The following is a 23,775-nucleotide window of genomic DNA, read 5'->3' as shown; positions in this document are numbered from 1 at the left end:
CAATGTTTGACATTGCTAATCCTTAATTTTTCACCAACATTTCACACCAGATGTACTGTAAAACTCTACAGACACACACACACACACACAAAATGTGTGGAGTGTGCATGTTTACATGTCCATTAAGACTATATTTAGTAGTGGTGTTTAGGCCTACAGCAGTTACTGTGGACTGAGCTGTGTCCAGTTGTAAGGTTAAAGGTGCTGTCTGGTGCTAGGCCTAAGACACAACAAGTCAGCATAGCGTTTTTTGAGCAGAACTCCACTTTAAAATGTCCGGTCGATCAGGAAGTCGACCATCTATGACTTGTTTTCAGTCTCTCTGCATCTGGCAAATGCCTCTGTCCATATCACCAACCAGATAATAATTGCTAACTGATAGACGGTTGAATGTAAAGCGTGCCTAAAGGTGTCTGCACACTGCCCCAACCAACGCCAACGTTGGATCGGTGTGCCATGTTTGTTGGTGACTGTTGGCGTCGGTTGGATGGATTTTGCAGCTGAATTTTAAACTTCCAACATTCTAACAACAACTGCCAGCTTTCGAACTTTGGGTGTTGGGAGTTGGTTGAGGTCAGGCACCTGTATTTGTTCAGGGATTACTTCAGGCCGTCAGAGCTGAGCGTTTACTGCTGTCAGGTGTCTCAGGTATGCTGTCACACGCGAGGAGATGGCAGCCCGGCCATCTGTCACCCAGACTGCTCTTTTCTGTAAACAAGCTGCTAAGCTGCCAGTTAACATCCGCCGCACTATTCTCATACTATGCGCCCATTGGTTGATTTCCTTCATGTACACAGTAGTGTGTAGCCTACTGTAGATTGGGAACGCACCATAGGAGGGGGTCAGTGATAAGTAGGTAGCCTTGATAACCAATGTTTTTCGAGCCTAGTGGCCCATAGGGCAAGAGCCAATCTCCTGATTCTATAGCGTGAGGCTTGATGTACAAGTACACCCCCTAGACATGATGCTAGTCGCAGAAACTTACCTCCAATCCAATCCTTGATGCTGAGTCCTGAGTGCCAAGCAAGGAGGCATCGGGTACCATTTTTTATAGTCTTTGGCCAGGGATCGAACCCTCAACCTTTCAATCTCAGGGCGGACAATCTAACCACATGGCCACTGAGCTGGAGGTGGGATCAGTGGAGCGTCAGTATATAATGCTCAATTAGTGCATTACAGTAAGTCATGGTTCTAGTCTTTGAAGACGCCTTTAGTCTCTGACAGTCAACATCAACGATGAAGCTACTGCACAAGAGGCTGGAAACATGTTTCTGTGAAGTACTTGGGAGGATAGGAGTTAGGAGGTTAGGAGTCTATATTTGTATAGTCTTGCAATTTTGAGATCATGTAGTATATCGATCCAGACATTATAATGTGTGTCCGTTGGGAGTGAAGATCTATGGCCTAGCTATAGGGTTCACTGACCCCTATGACCTCGGCTCTGACCCCATGTGTGTCTGCGTCCATATATAGACCGAACACCGCGTGATCATAATCTGTATTTTCTGAGAAACAAGCTCTCACCTCAGCCAGATAACACAAGGCTGATCTATTCTAATAAGATACTGTAGCTGCTAATTAAAATCTGCTGCATCTCTTATGCATCAGCGATGGCAATCAGAGCTGTCTCAATCTGAGTCCATCTGAGTACCAGCGACACCAGGGAGCTCACAGGCGCCTGCCACAGTGGTGCTTGCTGTTTCATGAAGTGTAACAAAACACACCACAGGGCCTAGTCTAAATAACAGAAATGCCACTAATCCATTAGACAACACATTCCCATTGAAAACCCTCTTACCTCAAGGTCTTCAAATGACACGAGTTGTACAATAGAGTTGATCGAGTAGGTCGTTAAGACAATTCTTTAATGGGGCTTTTCCACGAGGCCTCCCAATCCCAAGGCTCCCCATTAGCCCTAGCCCCTAGTTTCTGAGTGCCCTCGACTGGGTAGTGGCCCTTAACGGAGCCACAAGGGATAGGGGTTGAAATCTTTACCTAAGAAATGGGACACCACTCGGTATGTCTTCAATCGGAATTGTATTAGTTGCCTGAATTTCTGTCGAGTCCCTGGGATGTTACAGTATGATTACTATTATTATAGTGGATATATCAGGACAGAACCAGACATATTAATCAACTGTACAGCCAGGGAGCATGTTTACACATTGGCTGTTAACGTTAGTCCTGACTCCTGCCCATAGAAATGCACTGATATCAGATGAGCAGAGAAGTACATAAAAAATTCTACTGTATTATTTTTCCGGACTTCATGAACGGGACATAGAATCAACTGTCACTCAAAAATAGTTGTTTACACAAAGTTCTATTGATTAGATTAGATTCAACATTGCACCGTAAGCTAACAATGCAGTTGACATTGTGAGTAGCGTTTTTTTTTCTGAAATGCGTATCATAACAGTCCAATGACATGTTCCTTTGCATCTACTTTAAACTTATATAAGCTATTCCACAGATTTTACAATTATTTAATGTTTATTTTCGAAGATATTGGGCTTCTTTCCCATGTTTTTTCACGGCACTGGCAGTTTCATATCACTGCCTCGGTTCGCAAAGCATTGTGTGAGTTTTCATCAACCCCTCAGTTTCAAATCAACATCTGAAACCTCTTGTTTTGGAGGGCTGTTTGAACGTCCACTAGCCCTCGATATGCCCCCTAGCCCTAGAAGCTAAAAGGAATGGGACACACTACCCTACGCGTGAACGCACAAAATGTATAGGGTAGGGCCAAGGGCGGGGGCTAAGGGGGAGTATTGGGATGGGCCACTAGTCTCTGTTCTTGTTCCTGACCTTCTCCGGTCTATTTTCAGCTTAATAAGGTACAGTAGTACAGTATGTGCTTGTTACGCTCCGCTGACATCACAGGTATCTCTACCCTGCAGCCTCTGGGGATACGTCCCCTACAGAGGGAGGTCTCCTGCACTCAGCGTCTCTCTCCTGCTGAGCCTTGTCTGTTGGGTGAAGGTCAAGCACGCCTATATAAGAATATTATCTCAAGCTCGAGTCGGATAAAAAAGACTGACTGACACGACCGAGAATGTTGCATTGTTATGCTGAATCACATGCAAGTCCACAAAGGTGAGATTAGATCTCCGTGATCTCTGCCCATTACATCACATGCATTATTTTTAGCATGTCTGTGTCCTGCTCTCTATCTATCTATCTATCTATCTATCTATCTATCTATCTATCTATCTATCTATCTATCTATCTATCTATCTATCTATCTATCTATCTATCTATCTATCTATCTATCTATCTCTCTCTCTCTCTCTCTCTCTCTCTCTCTATCTATCTATCGATCAATCTAATCGATCTATCTATCTATGTAGCAGACAGAAGGCCTGCTGAGGTGAACAGCCACTAGGCCTAGATAGAGGCACTGTATGTGACAGTCTAAGGCCTGTGATGATGTACAGTATAGAATTGCTAGTTTGACAGGCATCTCTATACATGTCTGTTTGACAGGAATGCTCAGGTGGCAAGCAATCCCAGATCAAGAGCGATTTTCCCATTGGGCCAATACTTGTAGGCCTACTGTATGTATTTCCATATATACTCTAAATCTTTGCCCGGAAACACCTTTTGTGAAAACTTCTCAGACTGTACTATCTTAGTCAGACTGTTTACCTCTCTGAAGGTAGTGGCTTGATGATGCTTTTGTGATTTACCCACCCTTAAACTACAAATAGCCAGAGTGGAAGCTATGAGTGAAGTGCATTCTGGGAGTAGCGTGTCATTAAGGGCCGAGTAGCCTGCCACACCCCTGGTTTGATAATGGTCCGGGAGGTGGGAGTGTTATATGAGAGGCGACACCCTGTCAGGACTATAAATAGCCCAGAGCATTTCCCCTCCGGACCACAGCTGTAGCTCCCACCAGCCATTTGATCAGCCGTTTGCCAAGAGCTGGCATCGCCCGCTGCTCACACACACACACCGACACGCGCACACACAAATACACACACACAGACATAGACACACACACAAAAGCATGCACACACAAACGCACACACACAAACACACACACACACAAATGCACACAAACACGCAGACGCACACACAGACACACACACACACAAACGCCCACACAGACACACCTACACACACACACACACTCCCCAAGGATCCCTCCACTAAGCTACAGCGCACAAGTATTGTCTAATTAGTGTGGTATAGAGGCACTAGGGATGAATGTTTTGAGCTCATCAGATCTATATGAGTCATCTCACAATAGTATAAAACTGTGCGGTTTACCTTGTTCCTCTGGTTGAATAAACAGGTGCATCTCACAAAATGAGAATATTGTGGAAAGTTCATTATTTTCCGTATTTTTATTCAAAAAGTGAAACTTTCATATATTATAGATTAATTACACATGTAGTGAAATATTTCAAGGCTGATTGCCACCATGCCACATTCCACGTTGATGCAGTAATTTGGGCAAAGGGAGCCCCGACCCCGAAGTATTGAGTGTATAAATGAACATACTGAACATACTGTACAATCATGAAGATTAAGACATGAAATATTTCACTGTCTAATGGATCGATAATACATGAAAGTTTAACTGTTTGAATTAAATTAAGGAAAATACTATTTCTAGTAATATTCTAATTTTCTGAGATGCACGTATTGTCCACATGTTGTTAGTCTGTTTATGTGAAGGGCTGCTCATATGGGCACATAATCCTCTCATGGCCATTTGAAATATAAAATAGTTCCTGATTCAGCTGGAATCAGTCCAACAGAGCTGAGTACAGCTGGATGGATTATTGATCTGAAACATTCCCCCAGGCTCTCCCTGAGCCATCGCCTGACTCACTCCACCACGGATAGTAGGCCTATGATACTGCTGGTCAGTCATTGTTTTAATAGCTATAGGCCTATTGTTTTGAGTCTTTTTAAACATTTGTTGGGGACGAACATAGCTGGTTCCCTATAATATATAACTTCTTATCTTGGAAATGCAGCTTATTCTATGTGCTATCTTGAATCAGGTAGGCGTTGCTAGTGAATTTGTCTCGGAAAACTAGATTTGACAAGCATGTGTGTTGACTGGTCTACCCTAATTAGAGCACCTGGGAAGCAGTGATTTTGATCGGTATTTCTCCATCAAGCCCAAAGGAGCAGGTAGTGAAGTTCTTTAAATCATAGTCTTATGTAAACGATACAATATGTGCGATACCAATACAGTGTAGGCTGTGCAGCGACTAGGTCCAGCTCATTTGGCCAACAGCCCCCATGGCTATCCCTCCCATTCCATAAACACATGCGGACTAGAGTTGCCCCAGTTTTTTGTGAATAATTTATTACAGGAAACGGATGTGCTTTGCCGTTTCCCTTGCCCCTCCGATGCGCACCTGGTGCCTTTAGTCACGGGGGACACGGGGCCAATTATCGAGTATCTCCCCTGGTATCACCGCGCTCAGTGTTGCAGACCTGCAAGAAATATGGTCCAAGTTCAACCGAGAATACGTATCTTGTTTGTGAATTAATCATACAGGCAATTTCAGCCGGAGCTTAATTGAGATTATATATTAGGCCTATACAGTTAAATACATAACAATGTAAGGAATCAAGCCGAGTAGGCTTTCCTAAAACAATAATATCAATAGGTCATGTCTCTATACATACGTTATAGCCTAGGTATCTCAGACTACAGTTAGTCTTATGCCACCAAAGTGTCTCTTGTCGTGATAAATTAGGCATCGTTCGTATGAGGATGCATCGTTAATTTTTAAAAGGCCAGCATGAAACGGCTTCGTAAGCAGCATGACCCCCCCCCCCATACGCATGTTCTGCGCACGAGACAACAGTGTTCAGGTCAGTTTTTTCATGCTGAGGCGGTCAGTCGTACCAGACAGAGAGAGAGAGAGAGAGAGAGAGAGGGGGAGGGCGAGAGAGAGAGATAGAGAGACACATCAAACGTCACTCCATGTGTCTCGAATGCTGCGTCGTTACTTCACACCAGACTGTGAAAACAGCCCGCGGAGTTTGGAGGAGATGGTGAGAGCGCTGCTTAACCGGAGCGCGCGCGCGCCTCTCCGTTTCAGCACCGTGGACAGCTCCGGGTCCTCTCCTCAGCAACCCGGACACCGGAGGAGAGACCTGTAGGAGTTGATCTCCTCCAAAAACAGTTAACGAGGACCTGACTGGAGATGAACAACTGGTAGCCATGGTGGATTTTAGGCGTAGGATATCACCGACAGGCGCAGTTAACCCGCGAGGGGACTTTCTGAAGTGAGAGATGGACTTTGCTGAAATCATATTCGCGTTGTTCATCGTCGTCGTCGCGATCGTCTCCCTGTTGTCGAACTTGCTTGTGCTGCTATGTTTCGTCCACAGCGCCGAGATACGCAGACAGGTACCGGGTATATTCACCATGAACCTGTCCTTCTGCAACATCCTCATCACTATTTTAAACATGCCGACGACGTTGGTGGGAATTATCAGAAACCAGCAGCCTTTTGGGGATTGCCTTTGCCACACCGTGAGCTTTCTGGAGACCTTTCTGACTGCGAACTCCATGCTGAGCATGGCAGCTCTGAGCATAGACCGCTGGATCGCGGTGGTGTTCCCCCTGAGTTACTCCAGCAAGATGCGCTACAAGGACGCGGTCATCATGGTCTGCTACTCCTGGCTGCACTCCCTGACCTTCTCCCTGACCGCGCTGCTCTTCTCCTGGGTCGACTACAGCCACGTATACGCGTCCTGCACCGTGCGCCTGACCGCCGAGGGCGACCGGGTGAAGTTTACCGTGTTCACCGTGGTTTTCCACGCCACCAGCTTCGCGCTCTCCCTGCTGACCCTGTGCTTCACTTACTTCAAGGTTTTAAAAGTTGCTCGGTTTCACTGCAAGAGGATCGACATCATAACCATGCAGACGCTGTTCTTACTGGTTGACATCCACCCAAGGTACAGATCGCATTCACGTTTATCTGTATGGATGATGAGTTAAAATGAACTATGTTAGAACCTCTGCCAGTTGCGGGCTTCCTAAAAATATATGTTCAGTATTTAAATAACGAGTATTGATGTGATGTTTGCAGTGTTAAACAGAGATGTTTGGCAGAACAGAGAAGGAGAAAACAGAGAGCAACTAAGAAAATCAGCATCTTTATCGGCTCATTCATCATCTGCTTCGCTCCGTATGTTTTTACCAGGTGAGTGAGATTCATTGTACGGATGCAGCTGGACAAATATAGATTGCATTCGCCCACTGCAGACACACACTACTGTTGAGTCTTATTTTTATATTTTTTTTTTTACTATTGAAGTCTGTTCATCTTGAGTGAATATTAGATAAATAAATAAATAAAGTATGTTAATCTTGAGTGAATGTTAGATAAATAAAGCATTATCTATCTATCTATCTATCTATCTATCTATCTATCTATCTATCTATCTATCTATCTATCTATCTATCTATCTATCTATCTATCTATCTATCTATCTATCTATCTATCTATCTTTCTATCTATCCATCTCTCTCTCTCTCTATATATATATATATATATATATATATATATATATATATATAATATTCACTCTAGACGAACAGACTTTGCTAGTAAAGAAAAGGTTAAGGTTAAGCCTGAAATAAATTGCCACTGTTTATACAAATGAAAAAGAAAAGCTGAACGAAGACAATGTTAATATGAGATGTAGATGTAGATATAGTAGATGAAAGGTTTTTTTTTGCGTTCAGCTCCTCCAACAAGGGGTTTACAGGAGGCTGTATGTATCTAGAAAATGAGTATCGTCCTTCAACAAAAATCCATCATCGCTGATCTGTTGTCACGTCAATCACTGAACCGTGTCACGACCGGTCACACAAAGAGACCCCTGCTGATAACTCGGCCGAGACGCGCTCTCAGAGCGTTGTGATTGGGACCAGATGCCTGGCTGGACAGGGACCGAACCGTTTCCATGGAACTCCACATATTCTGGAGTAATGCATTGCGGATGCATCATTCAGGGAAACAGGAAAGCTAGTTTGCACTTGGTGAACAAGGGGTTCGAGGGAGGGGGAGGGGGGGGATTCAAGACACATTAGCAGGGAGAATGGTCCCGGGTAACTGGCGTGATCACGTGTGTGTCCTCTGGAAACGGTCTGATTGTCCCGGGCAGGAGGAAAACCAGCACCTTATTCACCTTGTTCAGCGTCCTGCTGAGGTAGTCTTTACTAATCTAGCTAAGGACAGTGGACCTAAAACCAAGATCCTGTCTGCTACCTTACAAACCTGGTGCCTCTGGGCTTATCATAGCATAAGATCGATAGAAACACGTCTAAGTAATCACATAACACAATATTGAAGCAAAAATAGATGTCACTGAATACTTTGAATATTGTTGCTGTCGGGGTAGAAAGCTTGTATCTCCATTTTAGTGATCAATTAAAAGTTGGGACTACAGTACTTTTTACAACCTCTGAAGATAATTGGAACGTTCTTTTCAACATTCTGAAAACGTGCCATTTTGGAGATAAAAGGTTTCCGCCCGACAGAGACGATATGCAAGACATTTCCCTTTTCCAGAAGGCTGTGTTGTCCCCTGTGTTGAGAACGGTACCCACTCTCTCTCTCCCTCCCTCTCTTCCCTCTCTCTCTCTCCCTCCCCCTCCCCCTCTCCCTCCCCCTCTCTCTCTCCCTCCCTCTCCCTCTCTGCTCCAGGCTGGTGGAGCTCCTCCCCTTCGTGGGCGTGAACCGCCATTGGGGGATCGTCAGTAAGTGCCTCACGTACAGCAAGCCGGCCGCGGACCCCTTCGCCTACTCCCTGCTGCGCCAGCAGTACCGGAAGGTCCTAGTTGCCGTGGCCAACCGGCTGCTGCGGCGCGACCTTTACCCCTCCTCCGGCCACAGCAGCTCCCTGGACACCGAGAACGACTACTGTCTGCAGAGGACCGGTTAATGACCCAAAATAATCGTGGCCTCAGGAGAGGGGTGGGAGAGACCGGCCGGGGAGGGGTAGGGAGATGGCAGGGGTGTGGTTAGATAGAGGGAGGGGTAGGGAGATGGGAGGGGTGTGGTTAGATAGAGGGAGGGGTAAGGAGATGGGAGGGTGTGGTTAGAGAGAGGGAGGGGGAGGGAGAACAGGAGGGGGAGAGAGGTGAGACGGATCAAAGGCACAGGAGGATGATCGCATTTGGAGACGTGGGACTCCAGACAGTATTGGTAAACAAGGGAGGCGGATCTATGATTCACTGGCAACGCCGCACACACACGCACACGCACGCATACACACTCGCACACACACACACACACACACACACACACACACACACACACACACACACACACACACACACACACACACACACACACACAGCCAGACCCAGATGAATAAGCCATAGGCTCCATTGATTAACAGAGTGAAGGATCACACCACTACTGCACCGTACGGTGTAGCCAGATTAATTGGTTAAGACAGGGGTATAACAACTCTACCATAACCACCTGTTATGACAGGGGTATAACAACTCTACCATAACCACCTGTTATGACAGGGGTATAACGACTGTACTCCCAGTTAAGATAGGTCTAACGACTGTACCATAACCACCTGCGGCTGACGTAGCCACATTTTAGAGTAGCTAAGTTTTGTCACCCACAGGATACAGGGACAGGCAGTTAGTGGCTCTGTTATGGCTTGTCAGTTGATGGGGATGGATGTGAAAGCTAGAAATTGTCTAGTAGCCATTTGGGCACTGAAGCCGTTTTCAAGGGTGTCAGGCTATTTCTTTCTTTTGAATAGTTAACTAAATTTCATTGAATTGTTGAATACTGGCCTACTCACGCTGGAGACCGCTTTGGATCCGGAGGATTGTGTTAGACTACAAGCAGGAGGCCATGTTCTGTATGGACTGTATTAGACTATGCTGTTCTCTATGGGACTGAGTTAGACTACGCTGTTCTATACAAGACTGTGTTATACTATGATCAGGAGGCCATGTTTTGTATGGGACTCTGTTAGACTACGCTGGGTGGCCATGTTGGGCTGTGTTAGACTACGCTGTGGTTATTTCACTCTGTCATGTCAATCACTGGATAACGATGCACTTTGTACAAGTCTCTCAGAACTACTAGTTACAAGCCAAAGGCAATTTTTTTTTTTTTTAAACTGATATTAAAGCGTATTTGTTGTAACTGAATGTACTACAGGTATATGATACTTTGGAATAAAATGCATTTGTACTACTGTACTTTATTTTGCCAGATGGTTTGCTGAAGATGTTTGTATGAATACATGATCTCATCTTCAATTATTTTGCACTGTATGAGAAGTTATAATATCTATTTGTATAAATGATTCTAAAGCGATGTGATGTAGCAGAGAAGAATGTCATTATGTTCAAGTCCTTCATACACTTTGTGTTTGTGCCAGATTTAAATATGTGAATGTTTGACAATGCAGTACTGTTAAAATGGACGTTGCTTTGTGGAAATGTTTCTTTAGGTGTAGACAGAAGTGTTTTTAATGACGTAAGCCACTTGCTGGCAGTGTGAAGTTAAGACGCTGTTTGTGAAATATGTGCAATAAAGACAAACATTTATCCAACAGTAGCCTATTTACAAATGGCAATTTATATTTATTCATCTTAGGTAATACGCTATTTAATAGAACTAAATTATTTTCAGGTTTCCTAGATAATTAGGGCCCCAGATGCAGTTGGTGGCTGTTCATGAAACCAGGGATTTGTTGCTAAATGCAGCAGGAGATAGGATGTGATGAGTGTCCTAGGCTAGTATGCAGGTGAGGTGAGTGTCCTAGGCTAGTATGCAGGTGAGTTGAGTGTCCTAGGCTAGTATGCAGGTGTGTGCTGAGTGTTCTACGCTAGTATGCAGATGTGGTGAGTGACCTAGGCTAGTATGCAGATGTGGTGAGTGTCCTAGGCTAGTATGCAGGTATGGTTAGTGTCCTAGCATATTAGCTGGTAAGTAAAGTGGTCAACTTTTACTTGATTGGCTGATCTAGTTCCGCTATGGGAGCGAGGAGTGATACGCGGGAAGGTCTGGAAAGGTCATTATTATTTGCATAGTTTTGGAGATGCCGCGTTTACACATAGACGTAGGTTACCAATAGGCTACATTGTTTTAACTCTAGATTATAGGTGTTACCTTACATGTCAGCTTTGAGCAACAGGTAGGCATCGTGTCAAATTGTATCAACTGAGCAGGAGCAGGTGTAGGCCTATCTCTGGATTTATCATGCATGTTCAGTGCACGTTCCTCCTCCAGTCTCCCAGTCCCGGAACATATTCCTCTGTAATTTGATAGTCGACCGTAATACGTGTAATATACTCTCGTTTTGGGATTGGAAGCTCCCGAAGGTTCATGTCCAGTAGCCTAATTAAAAGGAGCGCGTTGAGGTGCCACATCAGTGTGGACTTGCAGGCGGGGGAAAATGAACACGGTAGTTCTTCTGAACGTCTTTGCAGCCGTTGTCTGGTGTGCACCTCCGCGTTACTGTGAACCTGGAGATGAAGTCCTGGGTAAAGTAGCCTGCTTATTATTCACCTACACATGTGTTTCAGCCTACAGTAGGGATGGTGCTACCGGGAGGGTGTGGGTCAATAGGATTTACTCTTCTTACAACCTAAAAAGACCTACGTCTCTAATGACATACAGTAACTTATGACATAACATTTACAGCAGCCTGTACCAGAAGTGAGCATTCATTGACACACATTGTTAGTGGAATTTATTTTGGCCACTTGGTTGGAATTTATTTTAACCTAGCCTTGAGAGAGGGGCACCGTTCTGCACTAGTTAGAGATCACCGTTTCCAAATAGCATAGGTTCCTCTCAGAAAACCAAATCGATTTAACTGGCAGATCAACATTCAGGACAGATGAGTCAGTAGCATCAGTACAATTATTAGAAACACGACTCTGCCATCTAGTGTTGAATGTAGCCTATACCAGCGATTTTACTGCTACTACTACTACTACTACTACTACTACTACTACTACTACTACTACTAATAATAATAATAATAATAATAATAATAACAATAATAATATATTTTATTTGTAATGCACTTTAAATTTGAAACAAATCTCAAAATGCTACAGAGAAAAAGCAAGACCAAAACATGATAATAAATACAGAGAAGCATAATGTTTATTATTTTATTATTATTAGTTTAACAATGGTTTGTCTTGCTCTTGCAGGACGTTGCAGACCAGCATCTGAAGAGAAACGTACGTATTCTACATTTAATGTTTTAGCACAAAGCTTATATCAGGAAGCTCTGTGATACTATGAAAACCTGCGTTTAGATGGTAATGGGACTGAGTGAGATTGAGTGGGATTGGATAGTGGGATTGTTTGGGATTTTGTAGTGGGATTGAGTGGGATTGGGTAGTGGGATTGTGTAGTGGGAGTGAGGGGGATTGGGTAGTGGGAGTGAGGGGGATTGGGTAGTGGGAGTGAGGGGGATTGGGTAGTGGGAGTGAGGGGGATTGGGTAGTGGGAGTGTGGGGGATTGGGTAGTGGGAGTGAGGGGGATTGGGTAGTGGGAGTGAGGGGGATTGGGTAGTGGGTTTGGGTAGTGGGAGTGAGGGGGATTGGGAAGTGGGATTGAGGGGATGGATTCCAGGAGGCCACGCTCCAGGCAGAGCAGCTGGCATTGCCCACTCAGGGTTCCAGGCTGCCCACCTCGAGACACCTGATTCCTAAGCAGTACTATCACAATTCTTCGTGTGTCTAAAATCATTGTGTTGCTGTCGTTGACTAGACACCTCACCTGTATACCTGGCTTAGACCTACTCACCTGTATCAGGGTCTACCTAGACCTACTCACCTGTAGCAGGGCCTGCCTAGACCTACTCACCCGTAGCAGGGCCTACCTAGACCTACTCACCTGTATCAGGGTCTACCTAGACCTACTCACCTGTAGCAGGGCCTGCCTAGACCTACTCACCTGTAGCAGGGCCTACCTAGACCTACTCACCCGTAGCAGGGCCTACCTAGACCTACTCACCTGTAGCAGGGCCTACCTAGACCTACTCACCTGTATCAGGGTCTACCTAGACCTACTCACCTGTATCAGGGTCTACCTAGACCTACTCACCTGTATCAGGGTCTACCTAGACCTACTCACCTGTAGCAGGGCCTGCCTAGACCTACTCACCTGTAGCAGGGCCTACCTAGACCTACTCACCTGTATCAGGGTCTACCTAGACCTACTCACCTGTAGCAGGGTCTACCTAGACCTACTCACCTGTATCAGGGTCTACCTAGACCTACTCACCTGTAGCAGGGTCTGCCTAGACCTACTCTGCTAGACTGCCTACCCTGGCCTACACCGGACATTCAGCCACACAGTGGGTCAGTTGACACTTTGTCCTGGTGGTCGTTAACTTTAATTCCATCTTTTATTTGGATGAAACTCTAATCTACTGTAGTCGTAATCCAATCTAGCCCAGTGGGCCTACCTACGTACGCCGAAATCTTATTAAAAGTGAGATTTCTTGCTGTGCCTACATACAGTTTGATAGATGACTTAACACAAATTCTTATTTATGAAAGATGGACTATTACAGATATTACACTGATTAGCTTAAATAGAATCTATCTTAGGGCCTCTCTGAGCTATCAGATATATTTTGGGATGATGAATGGCTGCATTAAATATGAAAATTCTAATTTCCAGAGATAATAGAAATATTTGGGACATGACAAGTCATTATGTAATGGGAAGGGGTAGCACTGTAATGTATTCTCTAATGCTATTAAGCTGGACTACATGTATGTTTTAAACATTGTAGCAATTGTCTTGAACTAACGACCCGTGGCAGTGCAGCCAGGCACAATAGAGCCAGGTAGTGGCATCCGGGGGTGAGTTCAGTTCAGTTCCGTTTATTGAAGCAGAAATGGTGGTGCCTTGAACACACTGTGTGTTATGCAAGCGTTTATATATCCAGGTTTATATATCAGTCTGCTGATTGGGGAACACCTCTGACACTCCTACCAAATGAGAGAAAACCTACCTCAGAGCCCGTTGCACAACGAAACATGTCGTTCAACCCGGAAACCATAGCAAAACGGTGCACACCGTTTTCAGACTGAACTCACCCCAGTTATCTACCGTACCCCCCCCCCCCCCCCCCCCCTCCCGGCGGTCTATCCTCATTCTTTCATCTTACCTCCTCCCCAGCCAAATGCACAGAGATGCAGCTGGGCTACTGCGACGACATGGCGTACGCGCAGACCGTGCTCCCCAACACGCTGGGCCACCGGACGCGCCAGGAGGCGGAGGGCGCCACTGAGTACCTGCTCATCAGCGTGGTGCACCACCTCCTCCGGGGCGAGTGTTCGCCGGACGTCCGCATGCTGGGCTGCTCGGTGCTGGCGCCGCGCTGCGAGGGCCGGGGCCGCGAGGGCCGGGGCCGCGTGCTGAAGCCCTGCCGCGCCGCCTGCGAGGACGTGCGGCGCAGCTGTGCCCACGCCTTCGAGGCCATCGACATGGCCTGGCCCTACTTCCTGGACTGCGACCGCTTCTTCGTCAGCGACCAGGAGGGCTGCTACGACCCCCTGGAGGGACTAAGAGGTACGTAAGCACTAGAGCTAGACCAGGAGGGCTGCTACGACCAGGAGGGCTGCTATGACCAGGAGTTCTGCTACAACCCCCTGCAGGGAGTAAGAGGTGCGTACTAATGCTAGACTGTTCACTACACGTCACACACTGGCCTATGACAGGAAGACTTCTACAATATGCTCCCAATCAGTCTGTTAATGGCTTTGTTCACTAAGATGACATTTTCAGGTGTAGTTCTAATTAAAAACAAACAATGATATGAGAGTAATTACCTCAGAATCATGATAATTAGTTTTAATCAAAGAAGTAAACATCCCACCTGATGACTGAGGCGTTGTTCGAGGGTCGAGCAAGAGAGCTGTTCCATACAGATTCACCACTGCCACCTAGCCTCCACCTAGCGTCCACCTAGCCTCTACCTAGCGTCCACCTACTGTAGCTTCCACCTAGCGACCACCAAGCCTCCACCTTGCGTCCACCTAGCTTCCACCTAGCCTCCACCTAATGTCCACCTAGCCTCATAGCCTCATAGCCTCTACCTAGCGTCCACCTAGCCTCCACCTATTCTCATAGCCTCCACCTAGCCTCCACATATTCTCATAGCCTCCAGCTAGTCTCATAGCCTCCACCTAGCCTCCACCTATTCTCATAGCCTCCACCTATTCTCATAGCCTCCACCTAGCCTCTACCTATTCTCATAGGGTGCGTTAAGTAGCTGAGTGAATGCTCACTGAGCGCTGAGCGTTTTTTTCCCCCACTTAACGGTCGGCTCTAACAGCGCTGAGTTGCTAGGAGACGAGAACATCCTTGCCGTTACAACGTTAGCTAACGTCAGCAAATTATCAAAACGGAATTTAAATGTAATGTTATTTATTTACCTTCACTTATACGTCAAAGTTCTTTTTTGGTTACAAAAACGGATGCATTTATTTTGCCATCCGACAGGCGTACCAGCATCCTTTCGGCATCCAACTTTATATATTTTTTTTGTTCAGTGATGATTATGACGTGGTGTTTGGCTCAAACAGATCATAGTTCAAAACTGCTCACTTGTGCCCTGAGCAGCTCAGTTAGAGTGTAATTGAGCAACCTGTTAAGTGAATTCTGATCACTGATCGCTGACTGAGCGCTCAGCTACTTAACGCACCCTTAGCCTCCACCTAGTCGCCACCTAACCTCCATCTAGCCACCACCTAGCCTCCACCTAGCCTCATACCCTCCACCAAGCCTCATACCCTCCACCTAGCCTCATAGCCTCCACCGCGGGTTGTGCTGTGCTCCCAGGCAGGACAGCTGTTCTTGGCGGACTGCACTAAAATCAATGTAAAACACAATAAAATAGTCGGCACTAATCCCGTAATCTTTCCCAATGATGTAACCGTTGTATAAAAGCAATAACTCAGCTCCATCGTTATTGCTTCAGTAATCTTTCTGAGACTCTAGTGCAGAACATCTTGGCTGCAGCTCAGACTGGGCTGTGAGTCTGTGTGAGTCTGTGAGTCTGTGAGAGTGTGTGAGAGTGTGTGTGTGAGTCTGTAAGAGTGTGTGAGTCTGTAAGAGTGTGTGAGTCTGTGTGAGTGTGTGAGAGTGTGTGATAGTCTGTGAGAGTCTGTGAGTCTGTAAGAGTGTGTGAGTCTGTAAGAGTGTGTGAGTCTGTGTGAGTCTGTGAGAGTGTGTGTGTGAGTCTGTGAGAGTGTGTGAGTCTGTGTGAGTCTGTGTGAGTCTGTGAGAGTCTGTGTGAGTGTGTGTGAGTCTGTGTGAGTCTGTGAGATCTGTGTGAGTGTGTGAGTCTGTGTGAGTCTGTGAGAGTGTGTGTGAGTCTGTGAGAGTGTGTGAGTCTGTGAGAGTCTGTGAGAGTCTGTGAGAGTCTGTGTGAGTCTGTGTGAGTCTGTGAGAGTCTGTGTGAGTGTGTGTGAGTCTGTGAGTCTGTGTGAGTCTGTGAGAGTCTGTGTGAGTCTGTGAGAGTCTGTGAGAGTCTGTGAGAGTCTGTGTGAGTCTGTGAGAGTCTGTGTGAGTGCACACAAATCCCTTCTTTCTGCTCAGTCTGCCTGTTTGTCTCACCAGCTGATTCACACCACCATTAACATGTTCTGTAGTAGTGCCAGGAGCTGTTCTGTAATGGCATCCCTACTCTATACAGTCACTGGAAATGAAAAACATATTTTAGGTTTTTGTAACGCAGCTTTGAGTGCAACATGAAACCTGTGTCTTCAAGCCAGTCATTAGTCTCCAAGTAGACAGATGTTTGGCAACACCGCTGTGCAATATGATAGGATATTCATTCCAAACTGGACTCATGCCTTCATGCTTTCCAAACCAACCCACCACACTGTACCATTAACAGCTCCATGACTGAACTGTCGTCTGCATTAAAATGCCCGTGGGTCAAACTCGCTGATGCTGAAGTGTTGACTCAGTGGCGTTGACCTCTCGCTCCTCTCGTTACCAGAGCAACGGGAGGCCGCCGTGCCAAGCGTACCCCCCGAGGAGCCGTCCACCATGATCCGGTTCACCTACCACTCCCACGCCCAGATGATCAGCGTCCTGAAGAAGACGACGGCGCGCTGCTCCGACATCGCCGCCACCTACAGCATCGGACGCAGCGTGGAGGGAAAGGACCTGCTGGTTATCGAGTTCTCCAACAACCCCGGCGGACACGAGCTACGTATGTCGCTCCGCCTTCTCTCCGCTGCTCGTTAAGCCAGGGCGCGACACCGCTGCTTCTGTTGAGGCGCTGATAGATCTCTGTTCGGCCTTGTCCGTAGTTCACACCTTTGTCGGAATCGTTTTACCTCAATAACGTGGTCCGCAGTTGAACATGAATGTCTCATCCGTTTCTGAAAGAATGTCTCATCCGTTCCTGAAAGAATGTCTCATCCGTTCCTGAAAGAATGTCTCATCCGTTCCCGTGTCGCCCGTCTTTCCCAGTGGAGCCAGAGGTCAAGTACGTCGGCAACATACATGGCAACGAGGCGCTGGGTCGCCAGCTGCTCATCTACCTGGTCCAGTACCTGTGTTCAGAGTACCAGCTTGGGAACCGGCGCGTTCAGGCCCTGATCAACACCACGCGCATCCACATCCTGGCCTCCATGAACCCCGACGGATACGAGCTGGCGTCCGAGGTCCAGGACCGCAGCGACGCCGGCGACCACGACCTGGTGAGTCCCCCAGCCTCTGCTAGTCGTGTTGTTCTGTCAGTTTTGAGAATTAAAGCTGCAATCATTGATTTTATTCACACTGTCAAAACGAATTACAACCATCTGTTATCAGATTGTTTCACTGAGCCATACCGTCTTAATAGCGTCTTATCTCAATGACTCACCCCTATCGGTGGCCTGTCTGTTGTTATTCCAGCATTTCTGCCTGTTTTGTCAATAGCCGACCTGTGCCTTTGCTCCGCCCCCCCGTGTCTTATATGGCTCTGGCCATTCCTTTGTAAACAAGTCTCTTACTGCCATCTAGGGGAATTTATTGGTAAAATAAAACCACTGATTGCAGCTTTAATTGTTTTTGGAACAATCTAGGAATCTCATTGATGAACATGTCCTCCTTCTTTGTTGTGTCAAGAGAGATCCTCACCACTTACCTGGTAAAATAACAGTTGAGAAATGATGGCCTGAGATTGTGCAGTGTTCTGTATCATTCATAATCATCGTCACCTCAACCTTTTCAGCTCTGTCCCAATGAAGCTGTATTCATATGTAGGGCTGGGTATTGGCAAGGACCTCACGATACGATACGTATCACGATACATTGCGATACGATACAATACATATTGCGATACCTTGCAATACTCTACATCATTTATTGAAAATTGTATAATACAGCTGAAAATACAACTCCTCCACCACTCCCTGGAGGTGATCCTGAGGGTGAAGGGAATGTAATCCAGCATGAATAATGCATCTATGACAATTATATCCTTAATTTTCCACAGTATATCTATTCCCCGTCTTGTTCTGTATATTTTCCTTGTACTTTATCGATACTGTACTGCGGAAAATCGATACAGTATCGTGGAAACAAATATTGCGATGTATTGCAGTGTGGATTTTATTGCCCAGCCCTACTCATACAATTCCCCCGCTCCGTCCGTGAAAACCTCCAGGGGCCCCGCAGGCACGACTGGAACAGGGGTCGAGGCAACGCCCAGAACCTCGACCTGAACAGAAACTTCCCCAACCTGACGACCGTCGCCTACAACCGCCGGAGGCAGAGAGGCCACCGCACCGACCACATCCCCATCCCAGACGCTTACTGGTTTGGTAAGGTACAGTATGGCACCTCGTCCTTCACACTCATCACACAGAATGTAATTTCGAAGTAGCGGTCGCCTACCCACGATGTCGGCAGACCAGTAGTGATTGAGCCTTTGTTGTGATGCTGTTAATATCAAACGCCATGTTGAAGACTGGCCAACACTAAGCGTCTTCTGGCATGATACTCAATCAATCAATCAATCAATCAATCAAAGCTTTATTTGTATAGCGCATTTCATACCCAGAGGCAACACAATGCGCTTTACAGAGAACAAGGGAGGTGGGCATACGACTCACACCTTTTTACACCTTATCTCATGCTGAAATATTAGCCTTCTGTACATTTAGCGTGCAAGCCCGTCCGTGTGCGTGAGAGGACCATCTTGCATCAGCCAGCTGGTCAGAGTTTGTTGCCTTGATGTTTAACGCCCATGCAATCTGTAAACCCCGGGTGGGCGTGGCTAAGCGGGCCTGTTCTCGTGGCGTCCCACAGGTGGCGCCAGAGACGTATGCTGTGATGAGGTGGATCCGCTCCCACCCGTTTGTGCTGTCGGCTAACTTCCACGGAGGGGAGCTGGTGGTCTCCTACCCCTACGACCTCTCCAGACACCCCCTGGAGCGCAAGCTGTTCTCCCCCACACCGGACGAACAGGTGGGGAGCGCTCGGAGAGGAGGAGCAGCCTGGCGTTTCGCTAGCACGCCAACCCATCCTGAATTTTATTTTCCTTTATTTATCCAGGGCAGTCCACTGAGACCAAGGTCTCATTTACAATGGTGCCCTGGTTACATAGCATACATTGTAAACAATATAAAACTATATAACAACATAAAATCACATTCATACATTTTACACAATTTAATGACAACATTATCCAAAACATACACAAACCTCGACCCCATATTCCTGAATCATATATATTTTTTAGATGTCCAAAGTGACTAAGGCATCCAATTTAAAAGTCTCCTGAAACCTATTCCATGCTCCAGGATCACCATAACTAAAAGCAGTCTTTCCTAGTTCAGTTTTGACTCTTTGTCCATGTAGGAAGTGATCATCTTGGGTGAAAATGTATCACAAGAGGACAATGCATATTTCACTAATTTCTTGAGTAAAAAATAAAGATTGAATGATATTTATTTCAACCCGCAGGTATTCAAGCAGCTGGCGAGGACATATGCAGACGCCCACGCTACGATGGGGAGGAACGATACAGACCGGTGCGGAGCCTCGTTCGACGGTAACAGCGGCATCGTCAACGGCGCTCAGTGGTACAGCTTTGGGGGTGGTAAGTTGAAAAACCTTTTCTAATGGGCACACTGCTGGCACCAGCCCACTATTCCTTCATCACTTCTGTGTAGGGCTTATATACTGTAGGTGTAGGGTTTATATACTGTCGGTGTAGGGTTTATATACTGTAGGTGTAGGGTTTATATACTGTAGGTGTAGGGTTTATATACTGTAGGTTTAGGGTTTATATACTGTAGGTGTAGGGTTTATATACTGTAGGTGTAGGGTTTATATTCTGTAGGTTTAGGGTTTATATACTGTAGGTGTAGGGTTTATATACTGTAGGTGTAGGGTTTATATACTGTATGTGTAGGGTTTATATACTGTAGGTGTAGGGTTTATATACTGTAGGTGTAGGGTTTATATAGCTGTAGGAATATGTAGGGGTGGGACCTATGCCCACCCCCCATTGCTCTCTGTAACACGCATTGTTGCCTCTGTGTATGAAATGCACTATACAAATTTGATTTGATGTAGGCTTTATATAGTCGTAGGGCTTATAAAGCTGTATTAAAGGTTCATATAGCTGTGCTAAAGGTTTGTTGGAGATTCCTGACGTTGGCATAATAGGTTGATCTGAGGGGAAATCACAGCCAAGAAGGTTCTGTGTACTAAAACATGTTTTCAGAGTGGCAAGCCTGCCCTCTAGTGGTGTATAGTCTACAGTACCCCCTCTAGTTTATGAGAAGTGACCGATTTTTAGTAATCTAATCAAGATTTATATTCATTTTTGATTTAACTATGGTTGTGATATCTTTAAAAAAGAATGTTTGGTCTTCTGAGATCAGAGTTATTGAGACTACTTTCAGGACCCCCTCATCCTTTGTTTTGTTTTGCAGGAATGCAGGACTTCAACTACCTCCATACCAACTGTTTTGAGGTGACGGTGGAGCTGGGCTGTGACAAGTTCCCGGCCGAACAGGAGCTGTACACCGGCTGGCTGGACAACAAGGAGGCGCTGCTCTCCTACCTGGAGTCGGTGAGAACCAGTCTCCTCGCTCCGTGTTTAAGAACCGCAGGTTCTCCCTGCCTCCAGGCTGTGTGGATGCCATGAGTAGAACCATACAGGGTGTTTATTATCGTTTGTGTGTTGAGGTTTTATTCAGGGATATAACGTTAAACACGGTGCTTAACACGTATGTTACTGTCTGCCCGGGTCAGGTCCACCGTGGGGTCAAGGGCCTTGTCAGGGATGAGGACGGAAACGGCATCGCGGGCGCCAGGATATCTGTCAGAGGAATCAGACATGACATCACCACAGGTAATGTGTGTGTGTGTGTGTGCGTGTGTGTGTGTGTGTGCATAAAATCTACTAGCTGCCCAACCGGCCGTGTCTATCCGCATGTGTGTTTGTGACTGTTTGATTTGAAGTGGTAAGTAAGCTACGGTTTGGAGTTCAGCTTGTTTGATGCTCTCAGAAAAAGGATACGGTTGAAGTACATTTCTGTTCTCTGGGGAGTACGTAGTCCCGCCCCCCTTCCCTCCACACTAATGAATGTTGATGGTGCTTTTCCTGTCATGTAGCTACGAGCTCAGCTTCTAGTTTCAAATTCAGAGTTTTTCCCCCTGTAACATAACTACGCTGACGAGCATCCAGAGAACCTTCTCCTCCGGTTTGAAAAATAGCTCTTTCCCATGTGAGATGACAGACTGTGACCTGGAAGTCAAAGGCGTGACCCCTCTCCTTTCCTCTCCTCCAGCTCAGAACGGAGACTACTGGCGCCTGCTCGCCCCCGGCGTCCACATCCTGTCGGCATCAGCGCTGGGCTACGCCAGGGCGGTGAAGAAGGTGCATCTCCCCGGCCGCATGCGGAAGGCCGGCCGCGTGGACTTCGTGCTCCGGAAGGCGGTGGTGGAGCCGGACCTGGAGGAGGACTTAACCCTACCCAACGAGGGGACCTACGAGCGCTTTGACCCCTACGGCCAGTTCCAGCACTACGTGGCGGAGGGGGGCGACCAGGGCGAGGACGGCGAGGAGAGGCGGGAGAAGCCCTGGTGGTGGAGCTACTTCTCCAGAGCCGGAGGCTCCGCCCCCACCTGGCTGCTCAGGAACTACTAGAGCTCCCCCTGGAGGACGCAAGGGGCGTTACATATCACCTGGATTCACCAATGTTTAAAAGTGATGTCATGCCATCATGAATATGATATGGCGTTCCCTGTAAGCCTGTGGTCATAGCACAAGCAAAAACAATAAAATAGCTAGTTGGCTGGCCATCAAATAAGCTTTGAAAGTATTGTGTAAGGGTTATGCTATTGTTGTCAGGTTCATGTGATGATGCTGCATTTAACTAGAAATAAAACTTTCAGATTGGTGCCATTAAGAATGTCCAGTTCATGTGAAATATTAGGCCTACCTGTCAAGTGAACCCAAATTTTACAAGCTTTATCGTATCTGTTAAACTGCTTGACTTTATGACCACGATTACACAGAGAAATTGAAACACCTTGCCTATAATCAGTCTCTCCAGTCGCCACCCTTGAATAGCCTATGTGTACAATTTTGTAATCCAAAATTAATAAAGAATCTATATACTATTGGACAGACTGACTGTTAAAATATGGACATTGTTAACATTCCGTCTCTTGTCAGTTCAAGTTTATAATACTTCCAGTTTTCCAAATAAGAGGTAAGTTATTCATCAATCTCAGTTTTTGTGCGTGACTGGAAGCCAGCGCACATAGTATAGCGTTTGTCGGGTTATCACTCCCTCCCTCCCTCTTTCCCTCCCTCCCTCCCGACAATGTCGGCCTGTATCTCTCTGTTGGCACCACAAGAGGCAGTAGTCCCAGCACACCAAAATCAAAAAGGACACCAAAATCAACCCGCCGATCTACTTACCGTCTACTTCACCACCTAAAGGGAAGTGCATACAGCAGGTAATGACTTTTGTCCAGAAACTTGAACCAATTGCAGCAAATAGCTAACATTACAGGAATCATCAGTGTAACTGCTTAGCCACTGACCGCTACCATTAGTGTTTTGGATTTAATTTAGCAGACATTATTTCATGTCATTTCAATTCACAACTATTTCAGTGCCATTTCGTCCTACTAGTCCTGAACAGAAAGAAGCCAGCCACGCACAGGGCTGGACTGGGACAAAAAATCGGCCCTGGCATTTTTGGCCCAGACCGGCCCACCACAATCGGCCGGACACCACCCACCAGTACGAAATCCTTGCGGCCCCTTTAAATATGCAATACCACCGTACTATTTCCCCAAACCACTACAAAGATGAGTAAGTTCGGTGGACAAGTGTACCAGTGCAAATGGACGAGTTTACTCACTCACTCTTGACTCCCTGGTGGTCAGACGTGGCCGTGGAGTACACAATCTCCATACTCAAGTAACAGTTACAGTAGAAGTACAAGAAATTGTCAAAGAAAAAGCTCTGATAGAAGTCAAAGTATAATTTCAAATTATTTATTAAATTATTCTTATTCTTATTAAAATGTTAGTATAGAAATATATGTACAAAGTATACAAGTAACTCAAAATGTTGCCTGTGAACTCCACTGGGCTGAAAAGATCTCCTCCTCAAACAAGGCAACCTTTAAAAGAGTGAGAGGGAATGACAAAGAGAGAAAGGTGAGAATGATAATTGATGGAGTTAAATGATCACAGTACTGGTCCAGTATCTTCAATTGAGAACAATGTAGAGAGATAGTT

At 46.2% G+C, this 23,775-nt stretch overlaps 2 protein-coding genes across 2 annotated transcripts; both read left to right on the top strand.

The window, feature by feature from the left end:
• Positions 1–6,265: 6,265 nt before the first annotated feature.
• Positions 6,266–8,928, top strand: gpr78b (G protein-coupled receptor 78b; the record flags this gene model as incomplete). The annotated part of the gene is made up of 3 exons (XM_084451634.1): positions 6,266–6,933; positions 7,068–7,181; positions 8,691–8,928. 3 exons carry the CDS (start codon positions 6,266–6,268, stop codon positions 8,926–8,928), a joined length of 1,020 nt encoding a protein of 339 aa, XP_084307760.1.
• Positions 8,929–11,421: 2,493 nt separating this feature from the next.
• On the top strand, positions 11,422–22,165 carry LOC311319999 (carboxypeptidase Z-like; the record flags this gene model as incomplete). Its single annotated transcript, XM_084451633.1, has 10 exons — positions 11,422–11,509; positions 14,179–14,571; positions 17,009–17,224; positions 17,488–17,717; positions 18,668–18,829; positions 19,312–19,470; positions 19,969–20,104; positions 20,946–21,085; positions 21,268–21,367; positions 21,807–22,165. 10 exons carry the CDS (start codon positions 11,422–11,424, stop codon positions 22,163–22,165), a joined length of 1,983 nt encoding a protein of 660 aa, XP_084307759.1.
• Between the last annotated feature and the right edge of the window lie 1,610 nt (positions 22,166–23,775).

Source organism: Borostomias antarcticus (genome assembly GCF_949987555.1).
Source record: "Borostomias antarcticus genome assembly, chromosome: 17".
Classification (NCBI taxonomy): domain Eukaryota; kingdom Metazoa; phylum Chordata; class Actinopteri; order Stomiiformes; family Stomiidae; genus Borostomias; species Borostomias antarcticus.
Note: the sequence above shows the minus strand (reverse complement) of the source record. Positions and strands in the feature narration are given on the sequence as shown.